The following is a 25,357-nucleotide window of genomic DNA, read 5'->3' as shown; positions in this document are numbered from 1 at the left end:
ACCAGCTCCCCACAAAATCCCTGCCCTAATGAAGTCTGTGTGTAAGAAGTGATCACACATAGAGCACTGGAATTTAAAAGTAAAAGTGCTGAGCTATCCTCTATGTGGACTTGGGCCAGAAGGAGTGGGGTTTCAAACTAGACATCTTGGTTCAAGTTCAGTTTCTGACCGAGCAGCTACATAGCCAGTTAACCTGAGAGGGAATTGTACATCCTTGCCCCCGGGCAGGAGTTTGCTCTGGGTTTTTCAGCAGCTTTCCTACAGCATTCCCATACTTTCACCCCAAGCAGCCCTAGCATTACAGGGACGTGTTGTACATGGGCAGAGGGGGAAGCACATACCCTAGCCTTGACATTTCAGTTGTTCTACTGGCTTGAAACACAACGTTTGAAACACAACATTTGAAACAGCCTCTGAAAATTAGTCTGACTTTTCATCCAACAGATATTTCAGGGAGCAGGTTAGATGCCTCTTTGTAGTTTCCACTTCCACACCCCCCCCTTTTCTCCTTGGTTTCAAACAGCAAGTTATTCTGTGCTACTTTCACTACATTAGTCCCACAACTGTTAAAAAAGCTTTGCTTGGATTTCTGTTTAGTTGAGAGGAAAAAGTACAAATAAAAGAAGCAGCAGATGGTCCCTTTGTGACTGAATGAAGAAAAAGGCTTTTGAGAACAATATGTGAATAGGTGTAGCCTAATAAAACAGTCAGCCACCTGCTGCCTGCAGCCTTCAAAAGGATTCTGTTGCATATTCTGGGAATTAACAACTTGTGTGTGTCCTTACATTTCAGCTAAATGGAAGCCCAAAGGAGCAAACAGACCTTTTTGCCCCAGTGCTGATTGAGTTGTTCTCTTGGTTTTGAATTGTTTCTGCCCTGTCCCTTTTAGTTCCATCCTGCGACTGTGTTCTAGCTAGAAAGGATTTGGCAGCATTTCATTTCTCAAAGCAAAGAAAAAGACTTTCAAACTTAGAAAGCATTGAAATATCTTTTTTTTCTCCTATTTCAAGTTTGATAACACCTGCAAGAAAGGAATTATTCCACCATCTCCCAGCACACAGTTTGTTTGCTTTCAATGCACCCAACCTGTTGCTCGTTTTCCCTACATCGTAATGCATTTGCTCTCTCCTCTAGGGATTTACTCTCCAGCCTGATTATCAGAATATCATCAACCCAACATCAACAGCTGCACAAGTTGTTACCCAAGCAATGGAGTACGTTCGTTCAGGGTGCAGAAATCCTCCAGCACAGACTGTGGACTGGAATAATGACTACTGCAGTAATGGGTAAGCAGCCACTGAATGCCACCTTGTGTTGAGCAACATTCATGACACGAGTGTCTGGTGGAGGATTTGGGAGCAGTTGGCTTGCCTGCTTTCCCTGCAGCATTTCAGAAGTGCATCTTGTGATGCTCCTGTATTTATCCAGCAGGTGTGGGAGAGCAAGTTTTCAGTGCAAACACTTGCTAGACATTGTTGCTGCCTTAGAGCGCTCATACTTTGTCTTAGGGAGCTTCCAATCCTTAGGAAATCACATCCAAAATCATAGGGAGAAGGTGTAGGAAACAAATTTCAAGCTTGCTAGAGGCAAATGGCTTGAACTATTGTCACCAAGTGCTGCATTGCTGAGGAGAGCTTGCTGCCAGGCTAAACATGAAAGCTCACATGAGTGAGAGGCAAGGGTAGTGCATGGGATATGAGAGAAGGGAATGGCACAGATATCACACAACTGTAACCACAAACAAACACCATAGCTGTAGAAGCTCCAGGCCCCTACCACAAGGTTTGCAGCTCCTTCAAACCTTCTGCAGCATGATTTCTGTGGAGCCACGTTACTGCCCCACGAACTGAACATTTAAGACTCTGAACAGGAGGTATCTTTTGAGTTTTAAACTACAGATGTTGTGCCCTGTGAACAGTCTGACCTCCCCTGGGCCTTAATGTGAATCTCCAGTGCAAAGACAGATAAAAGATTTTGTTTGCTACCAAAGTGTCAAATCAAGCCCAGACAAACAAACACAAAGAACAGTTTCATCCATTGTGTTTGTTCAGACCGAGAATTTCACTTTCATTGCTGTTTTAAAGTGGTTTTGTAACTCAAACTAGAACTGAACAAGATTTTTTTCTGGCTACTAGTCCAGAATACCTTGACTGGAACTGCTACTAACCAAGGCAGAGTTTAAGCAGGGTCTTCTGGAAAAGGCACTCTGCAATAATTCCCAGCAGAGCCCCCTGAGTGCCCACAGAGCTTAACTTGCCATTGGCAGAAGCTCTTTGAGCAGACCTCATCTATACTCTGTGTAGATGTGAAGCCCTGGGCATGGGCTTGACCTACCTTTGCTGTAGCTTTGGCATGAAGTGGCTCTGCAGTGCAGCTTGCTCTGTGGTGCTCTTGGGCTCCTGTCGAGTTGGCCTCACTTAAGCTGTGCAGGAGCAGGAAAGACAGGGACTCATAGCAACGTGGTGCATAGGTGGTCAATCCGTTATTGAAGCTAAGAGTGGTGCTTACAGCGTGGATTCAGTACAGGGGTGTGTGCTTCTGGTAGGCTTACAAAGCAGAGCATGGGCTGTCCACATGCATAGAGGCAGACCTGACCAACTACCCCCCTTAGTCCCCCTTTGCACAGCTAGCCACAGTGTTTTCCCGTTCTCAGGGCTGCCCAGCCTGCCCTCACACAGCTCAGCTACAGGTAGCAGCTTCTCTGCCAGCCTCCCAAGGCCACTTTTCTGCAGCTGTGTCTCCTTATCAGAATGACCTAAGTCTGTTCGGTTACTCAGCCCTGCTCACACCCTGGCAGACTCCAAACCAAACAAGCTGTAAAGCTGTGGAAGAACAGAAGCAGTCTGGGTTTTGGAAAGGGAGGAGGAGATTAAGAGTAAAGCTTTCTTGGGAACTGGTTAAAGGAAAGCAGTCAGAGAGTTGTGGTCAGTGGGACAGAGGCTAGCTGGAGGTCTGTAGCTCCCAAGGAGGTGGTGGAGTCACTGCCCATAGAGGTTTTCAAGCAAAGCCTGGCTGGGGCACTTAGTGCCATGGTCTGGTCGATTGGCCAGGGCTGGGTGCTAGGTTGGGCTGGATGATCATAGAGGTCTCTTCCAACCTGGCTGATTCTACAATTCTATGATTCTATAATTCGGGGGTGGGAAGAACAGCACTAAAAATGTGACAAATTTGACCAAAAGAAGGAAAAAAAAACCCAACCAAGCCTCAACATTTGTTCTTTTTCTCTCTGACCAGGGGCATGCAGAGGGACAAAGCGCTCTACCTTACCTGAAAATCGGAACCACCTCTCCTTTCCACTGAGGAATGCAGGGAAGTCTTTTCATCACAGATTGCTTTGTGCAGTTGAGGCAGTTCTGCATTTTATTAGGAAATACAAGTTGCTAAGCACTTAGGACTATTTGAGCTTGTGGGTCACCCACTCTGGAAAGAAAACAAACAAACAAATATATAGCCTTGCTTCTTTCTTTTCCTTTCCTCTGCCCCAACTCTCCCCCTCTCTTTCCCCCCCCCCCCCCCTTTTCTTTCTTTTTGTCTCTTTCTTTTCTCCTTCTAGCCCTACCCTGAGATCCTGTAACGGACATTGCTTTTCTTCTTCCCTGAAGGAAACTTGGACCATTCAGATTTTATGTTGGGTTTTGTTTCTTTTTCTTTTGTTTGTTTTTGGTTTCTCTTTTTTTTTTTTTGCTGTGAAGTGCTGCGATAGTAACTGCCTTAGCAACTGTAGATGTCTCGGATAAAAGTCCTGGATTTTTCCATTGGTTTTTCATAATGGGTGTTTATATGAAACTACTAAAGACTTTTTAAATGGCTTGATGTAGCAGTCATAGCAAGTTTGTAAATAGCATCTATGTTACACTCTCCTAGAGTATAAAATGTGAATGTTTGGGGTTTCTTTTGGAGGGGAGGAGTTGTTTTGGTTTATTTTGTTTGGGTTTGTTTTGGGGTTGGTTTTTTTTTTTTGTAGCTAATTGTAATTGAAACTGGCTCATTCCAGTTGGTTGATTTCACAAGAAGGGTTAAATTGGCAAATTCCTATTTTTACTTCATTTTTAAACAGCTGACTCATAGTTCTATATATTAAAAGTATTCGGAGTATAGGATTCATGGTTCTACATCTTCAAAGCATTTGGAGTATAGAACTCATGGTTCTACATCTTCAAAGCATTTGGAGTATAGAACTCATGGTTCTACATCTTCAAAGCATTTGGAGTATAGAACTCATGGTTCTACATCTTCAAAGCATTTGGAGTATAGAACTCATGGTTCTATATCTTCAAAGCATTTGGAATATAGGATTCATGGTTCTATATCTTCAAAGTATTTGGAGTATAGAATTCATAGTTCTGTATATTTAAAGTATTTGGAGTATAGAACTCATGGTTCTGTATTTTCAAAGTATTTGGAGTATAGAACTCATGGTTCTATGTCTTCAAAGTATTTGGAGTATAGAATTCATAGTTCCATATTTGCAAAGTATTTGGGGTGGGAGGAGGGGGAAATGAAAACAAAAAAACCCTAATAATAAACCATGGAAAAGTAAAATATTTCCAAATGATATTCATTAAAAAAGTATTTGGCTTTGTCTCCTGAAATAAACACAGGGGTGGGGGGAGGGGGGGGGGAAGAATAACCCCCTAATGTTGATAAAGAGCAAACACATTTATTTTGTACTGCCTAAAGAAAAAAGAATTGAAAGCTTTGTGTTGGTTTTTTTTTTTTGAAAGAGAACTCACTTTATGTGTGCTGGTTATTAGTAAAAGTCATTTCAGTCTGGTTATGTACAAAACTGCCAAATGCTTACCTGATATTTTATTAGCCGCAGAAACAGATTGGAGACAGCTAAATTATAACCTTGACATATGGCTGTGTATTATTGTTTCTTCATACTGTGTCTGTATTTAATCTTTTTTTTTTGGGGGGGGGGGAGGGGGGAGTTATTTGGGTTGGGTTTGGGGTTGGTTTTTTTGGCCTTTTATTCTTTATTTTTCCTTTTTTTTTATGGAAGCTGTTGCGCCTATTTATGAAATAATAAATATAGGTGTTTGTAAGTACATTTGTTAGCATTTTAAAGAGGTTTCTTTGAGGCTTTAACTTTTGCTGGCACAAATGGTTCACAACTTGATGTGAATACTTTATTTAGTTTTTACAGTGACTTATGTAACACCAGACCTGCTTTACTGGCAGACAATGAAGGTAACCAATACTTATTTCTGGTTTGGTTTGGGGGTTTTGTGGTCAAAGGAAAGAGGGGGAAAGGGGAAGGGGAGAAAATAATTTTGAGTAAGTCCCTTTTTAAAGCATTGTAGCAGGAAGTTGCCTGAAAACTAAGACTTGAAGCAACTGAACCAGGTTCTTAACTTGAACCAAGCCTAACTGGATAAAAGTGCATAGTGCTGCTTCTTGAAGCTTGGGTTAATTTAGTGAAGTGGGGTTAAAAGTTGGCCAGGGGAATTAAGAACTTCACCAGTGGAACTAAAAACTTAACTTCACCAGTGGAACTAAAAACTTAACTTCACCAGTGGAACTAAAAACTTAACTTCACCAGTGGAACTCAAAACATATTGCCACTGGAATTAAAATATCACCAGTGGAATTAAAAATCATCACCAGTGGAATTAAATAATATTTGCAATGGAATCCTATTCTATTCTAAAATATTATCAAAGGAATTAAAGAACACTGCCAGTGGAATTAAAGAACACTGCCAGTGGAATTAAAGAACACTGCCAGTGGAATTAAAGAACACTGCCAGTGGAATTAAAGAACACTGCCAGTGGAATTAAAGAACACTGCCAGTGGAATTAAAGAACACTGCCAGTGGAATTCTATTCTATAATATTATCAAAGTCATCAAAGAACATTATCAGTAGAATTAAAGAATATTGCCAGTGGAATGAAAGAATTTGGCCAAGGGATTAAAATTTTAGCAATGGCATTAAAAATGTTACTGGTAGAATTAAAACTATTGCCAGCAGAATCAAAATATTGTCAGTGGAATTCCAGTCTTACCAGTGGGATTAAAATATTGCCAATGAAATTCACAATTTTACTAGTGGAATTGAAAATGTTGCTAGTGGAACTAAAAAATTTGCCTTTGGAGTTAAAATTTTGCCAGTGGAATTGAAATATTTTCAACAGAAATCAAAATACTAGCAGTGGAATTCAACTGTTATCAGTGGGATTAAAATATTACCAACAGAATTCAAAATTCTGCCAGTGGAATTAAAGATCTTGCCAACAGAATTCAAAATATTACCATGGAGTTTAAAAATTTTGCCCGTAGAATTAAAAATTTTGCCACTGGAATTAAAATGTTTCCAACAGAATTCAAAATATTAGAGTGGAATCAAAAAGTTTTGCCAGTGGAATGAAAAGATTGCCAATGGAATTCAAAATGTTAGCAGTGGAATTCAAATATTATTGGTGGAATTAGAAATTTTGCTGGTGGAATTAAAAATGTTGCCAACAGAATTCAAAATATTGGCATGGAATGAAAATTTTTGCCAGTAGAATTAAAACTTTTGCCAGTGGAATGAAAAATGTTGCCAGGGGAATTAAGGTATTACCAAGAGAACTCAAAAGGTTCCTGTGGAATTAGAATTTTTGCCAGTGGGATTAAATTTTTTCCTAGTGGAATTAAAATAGTTCCATCAGAATTCAAAATGTTAGCAATGGCATCCAAATGTTATCAGTGGGATTAAAATATTGCCAACAGAATTCAAAATATTGCTGTGGAATTAAAACTTTAGCCAGTGGAATGAAAAGATTTGCCAGGGGGATTAAAATGCTACCAGCAGAATTCAAAATGTTACTTTAGAATTCAAATTTTGGCAGTGGAAGTAAAATTTTGGCAGTGGAATTCAAACTTTTGCCAGTGGAATTCAAATATTACCAACAGAATTCAAAATGTTAGCAGTGGAATTCAAAAGTTATTAGTGGGATTAAAATATTACCAACAGAATCTAAACTTTTGCTGGTGGAATTGAAGATTTTGCCAAGAGAATTGAAATATTACCATGGGATTAAAAAATTTTGCCAGTAGAGTTCAAAATGTTGCCAGTGGAATGAAAAATGTTGCCATTGGAATGAAAATATTACTAACAGAGTTCAAAATGGTAGGAGTAGAATTTCAGCATCATCAGGGGGATTAAAATATTACCAAGAGAATGAAAAATTTTGCTGGTGAAATTAAAACTTTTGTCAGTGGAATGAAAAATGTTCCCAGTGGATTTAAAATATTGCCAACAGAATTGCAAAGATTAATGTGGAATTACAACTTTTGCCAGTGGCACTAAAATATTACCAGCAGAATCCAAAATTTTAGCAGGGGAATTCAAATATTAATCAGTGGGATTAAAACATTGCCAACAGAATTGAAAATTTTACTGTGGAATTACAAATTTTGCAAGTGGAATTACAAATTTCACCAATGGAATTGAAACTATTACTGTGGAATTAAAACTTTACCAGTGGAATTACAAATTTTGCCAGTGGCATTAAAATATTAGCAACAGAATTGAAAATATTACTGCAGAACTAAAATTTTTGCCAGTAGAATTAAAAATTTTACTAGTGGAATAAAAATACAACCAACAGAATCAACAATTTTTGCTGGTGGAATTGAAGATTTTGCCAACAGAATTAAAATGTTACCATGGAATTAAAAATTTTGCCAGTGGAATTAAAATCTTAGCAACAGAATTCAAAATATTACCATGGAATTAAAAAGTTTTGCCAGTGGAATTAAAAAGTTTTGCCAGTGGAATTAAAAAGTTACCAAAAGAATTCAAAATGTTAGCAGTGGAATTCAAATATTATCAGTGGGAATTAAAATATTACCAAGAGAATTCCAAATTTTGCCAGGGGAACTCCAGATTTTGCCAGGGGAACTCCAATTCGATCAGTGGTGTTGAACTATTTCCAGTGGGATCAAAATACTACCCACAGAATTATCACCAAATATGCTTCAGCCAATTTATTGTATATGCATCAGGTGCTAGAATTTCAGGGATCACAGGATCACAGCACCATGCAGGTTGGAAAAGCCCCTGAGGATCACCAAGGGCAACCTAGAACCCTACTCTACAAGAGTCACCTTAAACCATAGCCCTAAGCAGCACATCCAAATAACCCTTAAACACAGCCGGGCTGGGAGACTCCACCACCTCCCTGGGCAGCTCATTCCAGTCCCTGACCACTCTCTCCATGAAAACCTTTATTCCTAATGTCCAATCTAAACCTCCTCATCCTCAGCTTGAGGCCAACACATCCCAAATCGAAAGGTAAATTCAACATCCACAGGGGAAAAGATGTAGAAAAGAAAGACAATCCTCTTGAAAAAAGGCATTTTGTCAGTAGTTTGGGACTGGGAGAGCTCTGAAAATCTAATTCTGGAGGACTTCAGCCCACCTGCCTGTCCAGCTAATAGAGAGTAGCCACTGGTTTGTGTTTCCTATGTGCAACAAAGCAAGCAGCCCAGATAAAATGCATCCTGATCTAGGGTAGGGTGTCCCTGCCCATGGCAGGAGGGTTGGAACTAGATGATCCTTGTGGTCCCTTCCAACCCTGACTGATTCTATGACTCTATGACATTATGCAATGCCATCAATTGTTCTTTAGGAAACAGAAGAGAAAGGCAGGCTTGCTTTGGAATGATTTCAGGCAGTGTACAAGCAGAATCACTTGGCATGTAACAACTAATAAATAATGCAGATCAGATGTGATTACTCAAATGACTGTAGCTGAGAGCTCTAATTTTCCTGTCTTGAAACTGGATGAGAACTCATGATTCAATTCACAGTTTATTGTTTGTTTAGTACTTTAGAAATCCACCAGCACTACTAATTACCCAATGTCTTCTATTTATTATATTATAGTAAACTACATTTTCCACTCATATTAATTCTAAAGTGAGAAGATAATTACTGGGGATGAGAGAAATCAGCTTTGGTTTTGTCAGGCAGTTTTCCTTTTGCAGAAAAGAGCTGTGTTATCTTCATTTCTTTTGGGGCAGGTGTGCAGTCACATAAAGTTGTTAATTTCAGTATCCAAGCAGAGTTCAAAATACAAGAAAACTTTAATGTAAATAATAATTAAAAAGAAAAAAAAATACATCCTGAATAAAATACTTATTCTGTATGAACCTCTGGCTAGTTGGTGTCTCTCAGTCTTTAAGAAGGGGAACCTGTGGTGTGTTTGCTGGGCAGCATGCAGTGCTTTAAGCATGGTTCTGTGCCTGGGCTTTGTTTGGATGGGACAGCCTTACTGGAAGAGCAGCAGCTTTGGCCAGGGCTATGCTGAAGCCACTTGGTTCCAAAGGAAAGATCCAGCTTCAGTGCACAAAGGTCAGTGCTTCATATCTGGATTTGGGTAAGAACAATGGTTGCCCTCCAAGGACAATCTGCCACTTGTTTTCAGCTGTGTATTGACAGGTACAAATTGTCAGTAAGTGGAGCCTAGAAGGTTTGAAGCCTCTCCTAAGCAGGTGAAACTTCACCGAAGTTCATGAAGAGGTGCCCCATCCTTAGGTGGCTTAGGCACCACGGTACCACCTCTACCTAAGCTGTAGCTCACCATCTGTTATAAGGATGCTAATGAGAAAGCACACAGGGACAAAGCAAACCACAGGTTGAAGGAGCACAGCAACAGCAAGTGAATGTGATAAAGACATCTGTCAAAGTGATGGAAAGCAAGGGACACTGTCCTCCTTTCTTTGAAATTAGGCTGGGTTTAGGATTATTTGAAGAAGTGGTAGGCAAGATGCAAGCCTAGAAACATCTGTGTCTGCAAGATGTGAATCCCATTTGCTTGCAAAGGTTTTGAAAAGGAAAGGCTCTTTACAGTTCTTGCTGCTCTCAGGGTGCCCTGTTCTGGTGACACAAGTCCCAGTCTCTCCATCACCGAACTCCCAAAGGTCGGAGCAGAAAGCCCATCCAGCTGCTGCCTCTGATGCAAAGCTCTTCCCGGGGACCTGCTGTAGGAGTTTCACCCCTGCAGCCATCCACACACAGTAAGTAAAGTACTCATGGGGGGGCCGCAGCCATGCGCAGCCAAAGGTAAATGCTCCTGCCCACTTCCCTCTCTCACCACTTCCTCATTCCAATGGTGTCTCTGCCAAATATTCACTGCGAGGCTCCTTTGTAAACAGGAAACCCAACAATAGAAGAGCTCATTACTGGAAGGTAAAGCATCCTCTTACCACCTTGCTCAACTTCCTGAGACATTATCTCAACCTGGAATACTCCTTCCAAGACTCTGCCTGCCTACTGCTTATACTGTACACATGGCAGATCCACAGAGATCTCCTGCTGTGCTCCGGGAAATGGAGTAGGTAAAAATACTTATTTTACACTCACTGTGAAAAGTAAAGAGCTGTATGTAACCTACACAGCAGTTACTCCTTAGAACTCACATCGAATAGGTAGGTAGATAGAGATAAGAGATTATAGATTAGATAGAAGATATAGGTATGGATAGAGAAAAATAAGTATAGATGCTACAGGTATAGATAAAAATTATATAGGATAGAGATGCTACAGGTATAGATATAAATGATACAGGTATAGGATATAAGTGGTACAGGTATAGATATAAATGATATAGATGCTATAGGTGTAGCTATAAATTACACAGCTGTAGGATACAGATGCTACAAGTATAGGTATAAATGATACAGGATATAGATGCTACAGGTATAGATATAAATTATATAGATACAGGATATAAGTGGTACAGGTATAAGTATAAATTATATAGGTGCTACAGGTATAGGTATAAATTACATAGCTCTAGGATATAGATGCTACAGGTGTATGTAGTGCCATGGTCTAGTTGGTCGGATAGGGCTGGTTGCTAGGGTGGACTGGATGAGCTTGGAGGTCTCTTCCAACCTGGTTGATTCTATGATTCTAAATTACACAGCTGTAGGATACAGATGCTACAGGTATAGGAATAACTGATATAGGATATAGATGCTACAGGTATAGATATAAATGATATAGGATATAAGTGGTACAGGTATAAATGATACAGGTGCTACAGGTATAGATATAAATTACATAGCTCTAGGATACAGATGCTACAGGTATAGATATAAATGATATAGGAGCTAAAGGTATAGATATGTATAGATACAGATTGGAAATAGATATAAATATAGACCTAGAGATGATACAGATACAGCTATAGATTTCTTTTCATAGATATATAGATCCAAAGATAGATGATTTAGAGATAGATACACAGCCATTGCCCTGTTAATTATTTATCTGATGTCTTCAGGCCCTTTGGCATTTAAGTAAAATGTAGTTTGGTGGGCAAAGTGCTGCAGGAGGTGCTGAGCTGCTGAGAGAACACAGAGTGCTCTGTGCCAGGTCTCCCGGGCAGCGCTGGCTCTCCTTTGCACAGCCATGTATTTTATTATTACCCAGCAGCACATTAAATCACCGCTCAAATGTAGTTCTTACTCCACCGACAGGAGGACAAGTGAGAACAATGACTTGTAACATTTCAGAGTCTGTCACACTTACTGCCTAATTAGAGGAACCCACTAGCAAATGTGCATCTGCATGGATCCTGCCGCTGTCATCGTTTCACATTCTATTAAGGGCTTGCTGCGATAGACACTCGATAAAGAAATTTTGTTCAGGCTAATACCAAACATCTAATTGGGCAGAAAATAAAACAGAAGAGAGAGGGGGGAAAAAAGGGTGGGGGCAGAAAAGGAATCCTTCCTCTTTGGAAAACAAGCTGTGTGCAGAACTCCACAGTATGCTGCGGAGAAGATCCTTACCCACTGACAATTGTGTGTTTACAGCGAGTCGGAGCATAATTGCTCTGATGGGCTGTCAAGGAAAAGATTAATTTGGCAAAGATTAGTATTGACTTGCTGTTTATTAAGGATTTTAAACAGCTGTATCTGGCAACATTCCTGTAAGTGCCTGTCATGTCTGAAAAGCAGGCTCACACCCGGGTGCTTGCCAGCTGTTGCTAAACAATCTTACCACTTTGAGTATCTTTCTCCAGGCCAAACAGCAAGAGCAACGTGTTGCCAAATGAGTCTCTCTCGTCCTGTCACTTTTCAGGGGATCTGAGAGCTCACATGTCAGTTGCTGGCTCGATGGCCGAGTTGATAACAGCTGGGTGGTTAGCAAGGTGCTACACCAACCTGTCCCCCGTGCCATGCCGTGGGGAGGGTGATGCAGCGAGTCACCTCCACGCAGCAAACCACAGCTTGCAACTGCCCTAATGCAAAGGGGTTTTAAACAGCCTTAGCCTCTATCAAAGGTTGGCAGGAGGCAGACCACCAGCGCGAGTGGTTCATCCCCCCAGGCTGTGATGGGTAAAACCAGCAGGCAAGGAGGGGGTGTGAAAGTCCAGCAGACACCTCTCATCCCTAGCAAATGAGCCAACATCTCCTGCGATTTGAGGGTTTTGCTCTGATAAACAAAAGTCATAGAAGCCAGGCAGACAAAGTACCTGGGGTCAGGGGGGACCAGCAAAAGGAAAGATGTCAGCTGTTATTTTTGTTCCTTTACTTCAAACATTTCAGTTTGAATTGCAGGCTTTAGCAGCGAGCTCAGAAACAAATAATACCAATGGAAAGAGGGCTAAGGGGCTGCAGCTGAACGCCAGTACAAATAGCCATGTGTTACAATTAAAGTTGATTTGGCCTTTCCAATAGAAGTCTGATTTTCTGGGATTAATCTCGACCTTTTCAAGTTGCATCAGGTTGAAATAAGTTGTCAGAACAGATGTGAATTTTGTTTGCAGAGCACAACTGTAATCCAGCAGCCCTTAGACCGGCAGCCGGCTGAGCGGCGAGGACGCGGCCGGAGAGTGCCCCGCACACACAGCAGGCAGGAGCAGAGGACCCACAGCCATGGCCAGAGGCTGGAAGTGCAGGTCAGAAAATTTCAGACTTGGAACAAAGTACTTCTGCTTTTATAACTCTGAATTTACCAAGCACATGATGGATGCATGGCCACTTGAAAAAAAAACAACTATGTTAGATTAAGGATGGATGCCTTTGAGAGCACCTGAGGAGGAGCTGCTCCATGCTCCAGTGCTTCACAGAGGCTTGGGCACACATCATGTAATGTCTGAGGGCTCAAAGTATCACATAGAATCAACCAGCTTGGAAGAGACCTCCAAGCTCATCCAGTCCAACCTAGCACCCAGCCCTGGCCAACCAACCAGACCATGGCACTAAGTGCCCCAGCCAGGCTTTGCTTCAACACCTCCAGGCACGGTGACTCCACCACCTCCCTGGGCAGCCCATTCCAATGCCAATCACTCTCTCTGACAACAACTTCCTCCTCACATCCAGCCTAGACCTCCCCTGGCACAACTTGAAACTGTGTCCCCTTGTTCTGTTGCTGGTTGCCTGGCAGAAGAGATCAACCCCCACCTAGTTACAATCTCCTTTCAGGCAGTTGTAGAGAGCTGTGAGCTCTGCCCTGAGCCTCCTCTGCTGCAGGCTGCACACCCCCAGCTCCCTCAGCCTCTCCTCACAGGGCTGTGCTCCAGGCCTCTCACCAGCTTTGCTGCCCTTCTCTGGGCACCTTCCAGTGCATGTTTCAGGTGCTGCTCTAAGCTAATTTTCTAAGAGGGTTTGCCTTACAATCTGTACAGCTCCAGCATAGGGGACAGAGGGGGAGGGGGGGGAAGGAAAAAAAAAAAAAAAAAGAGAGAGAAAACCTCTAGAGAACACTGAGGCTTCTCCTGTGTAAACACTGCCCAGCTCTGTGCACAGCATAGTGGATGGAAGGATGGCCATGAGCCAGCAATGTGCTCTTGTGGCCAGGAAGGCCAGTGCTGTTCTGGCATGTATGAGAAAGGCTGTGGTTAGTAGGTCGAGGGAGGTGTCCAGTTCTGAGGCTCCCAGCTCAAGAAGGACAGGAGCTGCTTGAGAGACTCCAGCACAGAGCCACAGAGATGATTAAGGAAGTTGAACATCTTCCTTATGAGGAGAGGCTGAGGGAGCTGGGGCTGGGGGCTTGGAAAGGAGGAGACTGAGAGGTGACCAGGACAAGGGCAATGGGTGGAAGTTGAGGCACAGGAGGTTCCATGTGAACCTGAGGAGGATTTTTTTTCCCAGAGCCCTGGAACAGGCTGCCCAGGGTGGTTGTGGAGTCTCCCTCTCTGCACATATTCAGGAACCATTTGGGTGCATTCCTGTGTGAGCTGCTCTGGGTGATCCTGCTCTGGCAGGGGGGCTGGACGAGAGGATCTTTCCAGGTCCCTTCCAGCCCCTGGCATTCTATGATTCTATGTTTGATGATCATGGGGTACTATATCTCACTGCAAGCAAATTAGTTCAAAGTCTTTCCAGTATGAGCTGGGGCTGTGGGCCTGGGGCAGCAACCTTGGCAACCTTCTCAATGCTGATCAATACATAAAGGAGGGGAGTCAAAAGGACAGGGACAGACTCTTTCCAATAGTGCTCAGTGATAGGACAAAGAGCAGTGAGCACAGACACAGGAGCTTCCACCTCAATGTGAGGAAAAGCTTTTTTTGAGGGTGCTGGAGCAGGCTTGCCAGAAAGGTTGTGGAGTCTCCTTCTCTGGAGAGATTGCAAACCCACCTGGGCTTTGTGACCCTGGGCAACCTACTGTGGGTGACTCTGCTTTATCTAGGGAGCTGGGCTGGATGACCTCCTGAAGTGCCTTCCAATCCCCAGGATTCTGTGGTTCTGTGATGTAAGATCTCTGCAGACACAAAGCTTGCAGGTCCCCTTTGTAATTCTGCCTTTCTTCACAATGAAACTCCTGGATCCATGTTTGTGCTATCAGCACAGTTGGATTGCTAAACACTGAAGATGCAAGAGAGTTGTTTCCTGCTGTCTTTTGTAGCACAGCTTCTATAGCAACACGAAGTTCCAAAGTTCATTCACAAGCATCTCATCAGGGCTGTCTGATGCCCTAATTAGTAGAGTAAGCCTTCAGCTTCTGATAGCTACTTCTGCTCAGAGTTTGGAAATAATGAGCTGAGCCCCTCCACTCCTCTGGCACAGGAGCAGGTGCTACAGGGTTTTGTTAAGGAGATGAAGCTGAAAGAAGGTAAGGGCTGCGCCCAGAGACACAGAGTAATTTAGAGGAGGAGTAGCTGAGATCTAAGCGGTTTCAAAACCACTCTTCTGCTCTAGTCCTAACTAAAGTCCAGCAGCTGTGAGGCAGTGCTCAGACCCCCCGAGGACAGCTTTAACTCAGGTGAGGTTTTACAAATTGCAGATAGCAGGAGGCCTCCAAGTTTTATTTGTCTTTAGTGTAATCTTTTAAGTCCCACAGCTGAGTGCTGTTTTCAAACTTAACTGTGGGCTGACATTAAAAAAGATTAAAGTAGCAAGTGAGAGATGTCTGAGGCTCATACTGCTGGAAGTCTGGATTAAAACTGCAAAGCTTTTGTGAGAGTGAAACGTTGATTTTCTTGGTCACAGCCCTCAAACATCTTTATTTCCCTTCTTGCAGAGCCTCTCCCTGGAAAGTCCTTTACCTGTTGGGCTTTATCACAGAACCATACCTAGGGGAGACTTGTAGGACCCAGGAGGAGAGAGTCCTGACAGCTGGGTGGGATTCTCCTGCATCCGAGCTCCCAGCAGAAGTTGCCTTCTGCAGACTGGTTGGAAGCAGTCACACAAAGAGGTGGTGCTTCAGAACTACATGGTTGATGGAACCTGAGCCCAGAGGTAGGAGCCTTTCCAAAGGCTAGAACAAGGAAAACATGGATATACTGCAATGGATCCATTGGATTCATAAACCCAAACCCAGGAATTGCCAAAGAAGGTAACCCTGTAGCAGTCTCTTATTATTCGAATTTAACACATAGCTCTCAAAGCAATTCTCCAGGGGCTTCAGTACACAACTTTACATTTTAATGCCTTTCCCCCATCAGATGGGTTAGATAAAAACCTATTAGTTTCATTTGTGCAAATGCTTTCATACAGAAAGCAAGAAAACAACAAAGTTTGTTTTTAACATTCTTTTTTTTGCCTCAAGGCTTGGATTTAACAATATTTTCTTGCAGAAGTGAAGCTGTCTCTCCTGTCTAATATTTTAATCAGCATCACTCTTACTATCAAGTAAGATCCCTAACAGGATGTGGTTGATGAAGCCTCTAAAAGAATTTATGCCACCAAAAAAGTGCATTAAATGTAGTTCCTGAATCTGATTGATGCATCTTTTTGTACAACCTGGATGTGTTTGCTGTTTTGCAGGACTGTTTCAATCTCTGCCAAAGCTGGTGCAGATGTTCTGCCAAATGCAACGATGCAGATCCTTCATCTCCCTACTATTTTTTTGTTGGTGGTCTTGATGTCCTTCCTTTGAGGAATGCATTCAGAGTGTGGAAACTGGAGAGGCTTCACTACTGGAAACCTTAATTGCTACTACAGGCAAATCCACTCCCGTTTCTGGAGGTAGGGAATTCCCTCCAGCAATGAAATGACTGTGGCTCTATAAACATGCTGAGGGGATGGTAGGAGGACATAAAGGAGTAATTCTAGTCCTGTGTGCTCTTTCTTTGTCATTCAAAGAGCTTGGTTGTAACCAAGTGGAGCAGGACATAGGAAATGCCAGGTTCTCTTCATTAACATGCTCATCACAGCTGATCCCGAGCAGGCATCACCTGCTGTTTTCTCTCGTTTCAGCAGAGCTTTCCAAGTGCTCGAGAGTGTCCAGCACCCAGACCATCAGCTGTACAGAGCACTGGGACTGAACTTTCACACTCAGTGGAGGAACACAGAGTCATAGAATCAGCCAGGCTGAAACAGACCTCCAAGCTCATCCAGTCCAACCTAGCACCCAGCCCTAGACAATCAACCAGACCACGGCACTAAGTGCCCCAGCCAGGTTTTGCTTCAACACCTCCAGGCACGGCGACTCCACCACCTCCCTGAGCAGCCCATTCCAATGCCAAACACTCTCTCTGACAACAACTTGCTCCTAACATCCAGCATAGACCTCCCCCACCACAACTTGAGACTGTGTCCCCTTGTTCTCTTGCTGCTTGCCTGGCAGAAGAGCCCAACCTCACCTGGATACAGCCTCCGTTCAGGTAGTTGTAGACAGTCATGAGCTCTGCCCTGAGCCTCCTCTGCTGCAGGCTGCACACCCCCAGCTGCCTCAGCCTCTCCTCGCAGGAATTGTTAGTAAATCCATTGCACTGCTCTCTGTGCAGTCGGAGAAGGATCAGCAGCTCCAAAATCCACGTTAGAAATGGGAAAAACCCCTCCCCTTTGTCTACTTCACACGGCACTTGGAGAGCCTAGAAACTTCTCTGAGCCACACCTGGAGGTAATCTGCCTATTAGCAGCTAATCAGCTGGTTGAGTGCGTGCAGGGGAGGAAAGCTCCTCCAGGTGCACTGCATGGAGTTCAGGGTGTTCAATTAAGACTATGTTCACTGTCTTTTTCTGCACTGCACCTCATCACCAGGACCTTAAGACTTCATGCACCCGAAGCTGGTTGCCTGAACTCTTATTTCGACTCTGGCAGGTATTTAGCAAGTTGAATGTATTACCTGTTAGAACAGAGATGGCCTGGGCTAGTGGGATGTGTCCTTGCCCACTGGCCAGGAGGGGCAATGCCATTTTGGGATGTATTAGAAGGGCTTTGGTTAGTAGGTAAAGAGAGGTTCTCCTGCCCCTCTACTCTTCCCTGGTGAGGCTGCATCTGGAGTACTGTGTCCAGTTCTGGGCCCTCCAGTTCAAGAGGGACATAGAACTGCTTGAGAGAGTCCAGCATAGAGCCAGAAAGATGCTGAAGGGAATAGAGCAGCTCTCTTACAATGAGAGCCCGAGGGAGCTGGGGCTGTGCTGCTGAGAGAAAAGGAGACTGAGAGGTGACCTCAGCAGTGCTCATAAAGATGAGGCTGGAGCCAGGCTCTGCTGGGTGATGCCTGATGACAGCCCAAGGGGCAATGGTGGAAGCTGAGGCAGAGGAAGTTTCATGTACACATAAGGAGAAACTTTTTCCCTGTGAGGGTGCCAGAGCCCTGGAACAGGCTGCCCGGGGGGGTTGTGGAGTCTCTCTCTCTCTGGAGATATTCAAAATCCACCTGGCCATACTCCTGTGTGATCTGTTCCAGGTGATCCTACTTTGGCAGGGGTTGGACTGGCTGAGCTTTTAAGGTCCCTTCCAGCCCCTGACATTCAGTGAAGACAAATAAACCTTACACAGTTTGGGCACTTCAGTTTCTTTGTCAGAAACCAGAAATGTTGGCAAGCTGCTATGGGGAGAAAGAAGCTAAAACAGTCAAAAGCAAGGTAAGAAATGGAGAAGGAAAATAACATCCCCACATGTCTTCAAGATGCAGTTCGTGCTGTGTTGCATTCTGCTGGGCATTGAGCATAGGGAAACAGAAACCACTCCAAAGAACAGAACTCTCCCTGCAAGAAGGAGTCTTCCAGCCATGGGTATATTGCTTGCAGGACCTACACCACAGGGGCAATACATTGACAGACTGTGACTTCATCTATACATCACTGTGTTATTATAGCTGGTAGGATGGCCAGGAGGTTGTAATTAGTGAGCATCAGGGTGTGTAAGCCCCCTGCGTGGGGCTGCCAAGGCTAATCCATGTCAGTGTCTGCAGGCAGTGGTGGAAAATAAAACATTTCAGCAAGCAGCACTGGGAAAATCTAAGCCAGGCCAAGACAGCCCCAAGCCCCCTGTGCTATGAAACAAAAGCAAACCTAATCCACAGGTCACAAATAACTGCTGACCCAAGGCTTATTTTTGTGGTGCACCTCCTGCATCAAGAGAGAAATTTGGGAAAGAAATTGGCAAATGGGAGAGTTGTCACTTTGGGCTTCCTTCTCTTCCCAAAGTAATTCAAACAGACATCAGCACACCACAACCAAAGATTACAGCCAGGGACTCAAGTGGTTGCTTCTGTGGCCACTGAGGGCTGCATCTCCAACACAATGTGGGTAACTGTCCTGTCTGATGCTCCTCACTGGACTGTGAGAGGTAGATCCCCTTGCCCAGGTGAGAAGTCAGTGAACTGGCTCTGTAACTGATGACACCTTCAGCTTTCCACCTGACAGCAGCTAAAGGTTGCACTTTATTTCCCTTCAGGTGAAGGCTCATCCCTTCCCCAGCACCCCTGCTCCAGCAAAACACCTTGGACCTGCTCTCTGCCCTTCCAGAGACCAGTCTCAGGGGCACAGGGAGCATCTCTTCTATGGGAGATGCCTGTTGCAGGCTGGTAAGGAATCTGATCACAGAATCATCATGGAATCAGTCAGGGCTGAAAGGCACCACAAGGATCATCCAGTTCCAATCACCCTGCTCTGGGCAGGGACACCTCATACTAGATCAGGCTTGCCAGAGCCTCATCCAGCCTGGCCTTAAACACCTCCAGGGATGAGGCTTCCACCATCTCCCTGGGCAACAACCTTGGAATGAGTTGTCCAGGGAGATGGTGGACCATTCCAGAGTCTCACCACCCTCATGGAGATGAACTTCTTCCTAATATCCAGTCTGAATCTCCCCATTTCCAGCTTTGTTCCATTCTCCCCAGTCCTATCCCTACCTGACAGCCTGAAAAGTCCCTCCCCAGCTTTCTTGTAGCCCCCTTAAGATATTGAAAGGCCACAATAAGGTCACCTGGGAGCCTTCTCCTCTCCCGACTGAACAGCCCCAACTCCCTCAGTCTCTCATCTTGCCTTTGAGATGAATTTGGACACTCAGCTATGCTGCATCCACATGCCAACAAAGCAGCAGGTGAGCAGGCAAAGGTACCAACCTATCTCTTCATTTATCCATTTCCCCCAGGGTTTTTCTGCTCTTATCTCCACTCCCCTCTCTGAAGTAGCTGAAGCTGGAGCATCAGCCATTGCCAACTGTTTCAATCACACTTGAAAAACTGACCACTTTATGATGTGTCTGAGGTGGAGTAACAATCATCTCCACAGAGGGCATCGTGTGGAATTGCAGGATCACAGGATGTCAGGCTTGGAAGGGACCTAAAGAGATCATAGAATGGTTTAGGTTGGAAGGGGCCTCAAAGCTCAGCCAGTTCCAACCCCCACCATAAGCAGGGACACCTCCCATTAGAACAGGTCACTCAAGGCCTCATCCAACCTGGCCTTCAACACCTCCAGGGAGGTTGTGGAGCACAGAAGCACAGAATGTGATCTGATCACATTGGGTTATTCTGTGCTCCACAACCTCCCTGGGCAACCTGTGCCAGTGTCTCACCACCCTCACTGCAAAGAGCTTCTTCCTAACATCCACTTTCAATCTCCCCTTTGCCAGTTCAAACCCATTCCTCCTCCTCCTGTCCTTAAAAGACCTTGGCAATAGTCCCTCCCCAGCCTTCCTGTAGCCCACTTCAGGTACTGGAAGGCCACTCCAAGGTCTCCTCCAAACCTTCTCTTCTTCAGGCTGCAGACCCCCAACTCTCTCAGCCTGTCCTCATAGCAGAGCTGCTGCAGCCCTCTGAGCATCATCGAGTCCAACCCCCCCTGCCAGAGCAGGACCATACAGTCTAGCTCAGGTCACAGAGGAACACATCCAGATGGACCTTGAAAGTCTCCAGAGGAGGAGACTTTCTATTCCCATCACATGGGTTTTTTTTCAGCAGATTGCTTTGGCAGGGGCATGCCCTGAGAAAAGAAACTCACCCCACAGCAGTAGATAATCCTGACTGTGATTTTTGTTGTAATGGATATTTGTACTAGAGTCTAAAAGAATAATGTGCCTCTAGCCAGGGAAAATGGACTTAAAGCATGACCTGCATGCCCTCAGAAGAGCTCTGGCTTGAATTACAATGAACCATTCATGAATAAGCTGAATATCAAGAAACACCTAATTCATCTCTCTGAGCATCAGGCTCCTGGTGCATATTTGCAAACAGGGGGTGGGGGGAGAATTGAATTCATCATACAAAGAATCTGTTGCAACTGATTTGCCTGCATTTGGTTACTTTCCAAATGGTTCATTATATCTCATTGGGGAGAAGAAATTTAGCTCAAGCTTTTCATGCCTTTCCCAAAATGAATCAGACAATTTGCTCTACAGAGACCCAAGCAAGTCAAAAAAGCCCAAGGAGGTGTCCCTCCAGAAAGACCTGAGCTTCCATCCTTGAGACTAAAAGGACTTTTGACACTGTTTTGAATACAACTGAATTAAAAGGCAGAAAACCAATTTGGAGTGCAGAAATAGCTGAGTGAAGCTCAGCACAGAGTAATGTTGAATGAATGTCTGCATTCCACCCTGTGGGCTTCTTCTAGAGAAAATGGATCAAACAGGTAACAGCACAGAAGCCAACACAGGACATGAATGAAGCTGTTTCCAAAGGGTCCTCAAAACAGGGTCTTCCTTCTGTGCTAGTTTGAGCCTAGCTGGGATATTGTAGTGAGAGGAATTAGATGCTAGGCTGTGAAAAGGGAACAATGCTCATGTCTGCACCCATAGGCTTACTGAGATAGATAAGAACAAGAACACAAATATAGATAACAGAGTTGCTCTCTGGCTGCTTCCCTTCTCTCTCTCTAACCTGCTGTCTGTGTGCCTAATACTTTTGCTTCCTAACCCCCCTCCAAACTCAGCTTGAATGTAAGGCAGATTCTGGGATAAGGCAGAGGAGTGGAAAGGAGGTGGAAGGGTGGTTGGGAGCCTCTCCTGGGGACTCTGGTTTCTGGGAGGGCTGCTGTGTTTCTCTATCACTTTTCAACTTACATATCCCTGTTTGCAGCTATTGTCAATCTCTGTAAGTATAAAGCTCCATTTTTTGATTTCCAGCTGCTGAGTCTAGTCTGGGTGATTTAAGTGGGGGGGGGGGGGGGGGGGGGGGGGGGCGGGGCAGGTATCTCCCAAACCATCACACCTTCCTTGGCCTCAGACAAGCCAGAGAGTGACTTCACCTCACATGAAGGAAGTGCTCCCACAGGAACCAAGCATCCAGTTTGCAATATGCCATACAGATGCCCCAGCTGCTTTGGGCCCTGCAGAGCAGCCAGCCTGCTCCTGAGGATGCTCCTGCAGTAAGATTTATGTGAGGGTTAAAAAAAGATACAGAATCACAAAATGTCAGAGGCTGGAAGGGACCTCCAAATCATCCAGTCCAACCACCCTGCCAGACCAGGATCACCTAGAGCAGATCACAGAGGAACACATCCAGGCAAGTATGGAATATCTCCAGAGAGGGACACTCCTCCCTGGGCAGCCTGTTCCAGGGCTCTGTCACCCTCACAGGATAAAAACCCCTCCTCGTTTCTAAATGAAACTTCCTATGCCTCAGCCTAGGAAGACTTTTGCATGTGAGCAAGTTTGCCTTCATCAGTGAAGATAAACTGTGTTCCCCTTCAGCACACCTTTGGGATCCAAAGGCTGTATCAGCACTGCCAAATAACTTAGCTCATCAGTTCACCCCTGGGCCCTGCTGTCTGTGTGGCTTAAGTGATAGCAGACTCCTGGGCTCTCTCTTGGAGTGAAGTTCCAATTCATGCCAGGCTGGTCAGTGGTTTGCAGCTCCTTTCCTGATGGAAACCCCCTGTTTCTGTCCTACATCATCATCCAGCATCATCCCCACATGACCTTCACCCCTAAGCAACCCACTTCCATGCCCATGCACAGCTTCCCTTTCCTACCATAAAACCCCAAAGCCACATTTCATCTTATAATGGGCAAAAGGCCACATTTGAAACCTGACCAACATATATTATCCAGCTGATAATGTCTAATGTCTGCTTCTGCTTCATTTTGTCAGCCACAGTGGCCCCTCGATCCCAGAGCTCTGGAGAGCCTGCTGTGTGCCAGCCAGGAACTCAGCCATTCTGCAGCCAGCAAATGGAGTGAGGGAGGGCAAGATGGGCACTCCAGCACCCAGCCCACCTCACAGGAGCAGCAGCTGGAGCTGACTGGGAGGTAAAGAGTTGCATTCCTAAGACATAACCCTGTCATTACCCACAGATGTTTGAATCAAAGTGGGTGAGTTCCTGCTGTTTGGGGATGGGACATGTTATCTGGACAGGCATGAATGGAGGGACCTGAGAAGATGATTGCCTGGGGGCAGTGGTAGATGCTCACTTTTGGGGTGAAAACAGTGGCTTAGTTGTTGCTCACAGCTGAGTATCACAGCACACAACCCTCAGGGCTGCTCTCCTGATGGTGGGTTTCTTTTCAGACTCTGTACCTAGAGCAGGTGGCACTACCACAGACCTTTTCTATCTATCTTCAAGCCACAGAGTAGCCCCAAGCTGAAGAGCAGTCTTTTCCAATAGAGAATGAGCCAGAGAAGCAGCTGCACAGAGTGACCTACTGTCACAGAGCAAGCCATTACCATAACAGCAGCCAGATGGTCAGGCTGTGCCTTTATTATTGGACTTATTATTCACAACACAGGAGTGCTGAGATTCTCCAGCCAAGACTGGCACTCAGCAGACACATGACAAAATGCATCCTTCACCTGTCCACAACATCAGGACAGGTAAAAAGGCAGGAAGAGAAGTTAATGGTTGGCTGGGGGCTCTGAAGCAGAGCAATGGCCGAGCTGAAGAGCAGGTAGCTGTAGGCTTCTGCACAGGTGCCAGTGTAGAAGGTCCCCATCTCTACCCATGCACTCCTGTGGTGCAGTAATCATAGAAGCATAGAATCAACCAGGTGGGAAGAGACCTCCAAGCTCATCCAGTCCAACCAATTAGACCATGGCACTAAATGTCTCATCCAGGCTTTGCTTGAACACCTCCAGGGCCAGTGACTGCACCAGCTCCCTGGGCAGCCCATTCCAATGCCAATCACTCTAGTGTGGTGCTACCAGAGGGAACAATGAAGTTTCAACATGTTCCCCCTTTCCTGGCTCTCTCAGGATCAAATAGGGTGACAGAGTAATTTTGCCAGCATCTTCCTGCCACGTTACTGGTACAAAGTGCTTGGTTTTAGCTTTGCTTGCTGCCCTCAGAGGAAATGTGGCAGCAGTCAGCAAGAGTGCAGAGAAAGCTCCACCATCAGATAGGCTGTGTGCAGTGGCTTTGTTTGTTGCAAACCCACCAGCAGTCATGTGCCTGTTCTGTTTTCAGTTCTGCCAAGCCCAGAAAAATCAGTTTAACAGGAACAACAAGGACTTGCCCACAGAGGTACCAGCCCTGGGCCAAGAGAGGACCATATGGGATGTTATCAAGGTAAGGCACGTTTTTCTCTGAAGTTGAGTCAACTAGAATTGATAAAAATCTTGCAGCCAGACTTCAGCTGAGACGAGAAAGCACTTGTGGGAGGGAAGCATCTGTTCATTATCACTCATGGGCTTAATTGTATGTTTCTTATCACCCAGTGGTGTTTTCATACTTACCACATGCACTGCCGTATGGCCAAGTTGCAAGAGACAACAGAATACTGCACTGCTGAGTGGCTTGTTTCAGAGAGGCAAGGAGTCCCACCGCCACCTGCCTGTCTTCTGAGGGAAGGGAAAGGGACAAAGTCTGGGGGAGTGCTGGCTCCTAGAGGAGCTAAACCAGTGACACCCAGCAGACTGCTTCCAAAGACCTCACAGCCCTTAGGAGTTAGTTATCCCTCTGCCTAGTGCTCACAGGAGCTAGTCTGATTCGTTCATCCCTGGAGAGGAAGACTTACCCCTTTTGCCTCACTTAAAAATAAACTAAATAAGCAAAACAAACCACAACAATTTGCTGTTTCTCTTGAAAGAAAGCATACTGCAGCTCAGAAGCAGACGTGAGTCAAAGGGGAGAGGCAAAAAAGCAGTAAAGAAATGAAAACAGGAGAACAAATTGGGATGAGAGGTGAGGATACTGGAGAGATTCTTTGCATAAGCACATGTATCCATGCAGAGTTTACACAGAAATAATCCTGTGTAAGTTCTTCCTTTCATTGTAGAGCTGTAGGAGAAACATCTTAACATAGAAGCATAGAATCAACCAGGTTGGAAGGGACCTCCAAGATCATCCAGTCCAACCTAGCACCCAGCCCTGGCCAATCAACTAGAGAAGGGCACTAAGCACATCAACCTCAACTAAGGGGTGACCTCATTAATGTCTATCAATATGTGTAGGGTGAGTGCCAGGAGGCTGGAGCCAGGCTCTGCTGGGTGATGCCCAGAGACAGGACAAGAGGCAATGGGTGGAAATTGAGGCACAGGAGGTTCATGTGAGCCTGATCTGGGTAGGGTAGGGTGTCCCTGCCCATGGCAGGGGGTTTGGAACTGGATGATCTTTGTGGTCCCTTCCAACCCTGACTGATTCTATGATTCTATGTAAACCTGAGGAAGAATTCTTTCCCTGTGAGGGTGACAGAGCACTGGAACAGGGGTGTTGTGGAGTCTCCCTCTCTGGAGATACTCAAGAACAGTCTGGATGTGTTCCTGTGTGATCTGCTCTGGGTGATCCTGCTCTGGCAGGGGGG

General features: G+C 44.8%; 1 protein-coding gene and 3 long non-coding RNA genes across 7 annotated transcripts in view; 3 read left to right on the top strand and 1 right to left on the bottom strand.

Annotated features, from left to right (window-relative positions):
- Positions 1-3,317, top strand: part of TOX (thymocyte selection associated high mobility group box) — a 232,783-nt gene extending 229,466 nt beyond the window's left edge. For both annotated transcript variants that reach the window (XM_064170508.1, XM_064170507.1), the window contains exons 8-9: positions 1,135-1,286; positions 3,235-3,317. In XM_064170508.1, coding sequence (XP_064026578.1) covers positions 1,135-1,286; positions 3,235-3,271 — 189 coding nt within the window. In that variant the 3' untranslated portion in view covers positions 3,272-3,317. The remainder of the gene's footprint in view (positions 1-1,134; positions 1,287-3,234) is intronic.
- LOC135189789 (uncharacterized) overlaps positions 1-25,357 on the bottom strand; it is a 122,724-nt gene that overhangs the window by 68,954 nt on the left and 28,413 nt on the right. For both annotated transcript variants that reach the window (XR_010308302.1, XR_010308301.1), the window contains exons 2-3: positions 3,268-3,420; positions 2,335-2,422 (exon numbers count right to left, since the gene is read on the bottom strand). This is a non-coding gene — a long non-coding RNA (uncharacterized LOC135189789). The remainder of the gene's footprint in view (positions 1-2,334; positions 2,423-3,267; positions 3,421-25,357) is intronic.
- LOC135189917 (uncharacterized) lies at positions 15,054-16,500 on the top strand. The gene is made up of 3 exons (XR_010308368.1): positions 15,054-15,209; positions 15,468-15,782; positions 16,214-16,500. It is a non-coding gene; the product is annotated as an uncharacterized LOC135189917 (long non-coding RNA).
- On the top strand, positions 17,350-19,865 carry LOC135189940 (uncharacterized). Of its 2 annotated transcripts, XR_010308378.1 has the most exons (4): positions 17,350-17,491; positions 18,084-18,261; positions 19,076-19,205; positions 19,775-19,865. It is a non-coding gene; the product is annotated as an uncharacterized LOC135189940 (long non-coding RNA). The 2 variants fall into 2 exon arrangements; XR_010308379.1 differs by lacking the exon at positions 19,775-19,865 and having other exon boundaries at positions 19,076-19,230.

The sequence above is a fragment of the Pogoniulus pusillus genome, chromosome 34 (genome assembly GCF_015220805.1).
Source record: "Pogoniulus pusillus isolate bPogPus1 chromosome 34, bPogPus1.pri, whole genome shotgun sequence".
Taxonomy (NCBI): domain Eukaryota; kingdom Metazoa; phylum Chordata; class Aves; order Piciformes; family Lybiidae; genus Pogoniulus; species Pogoniulus pusillus.
This window is presented reverse-complemented; position numbering and strand designations above follow the sequence as displayed.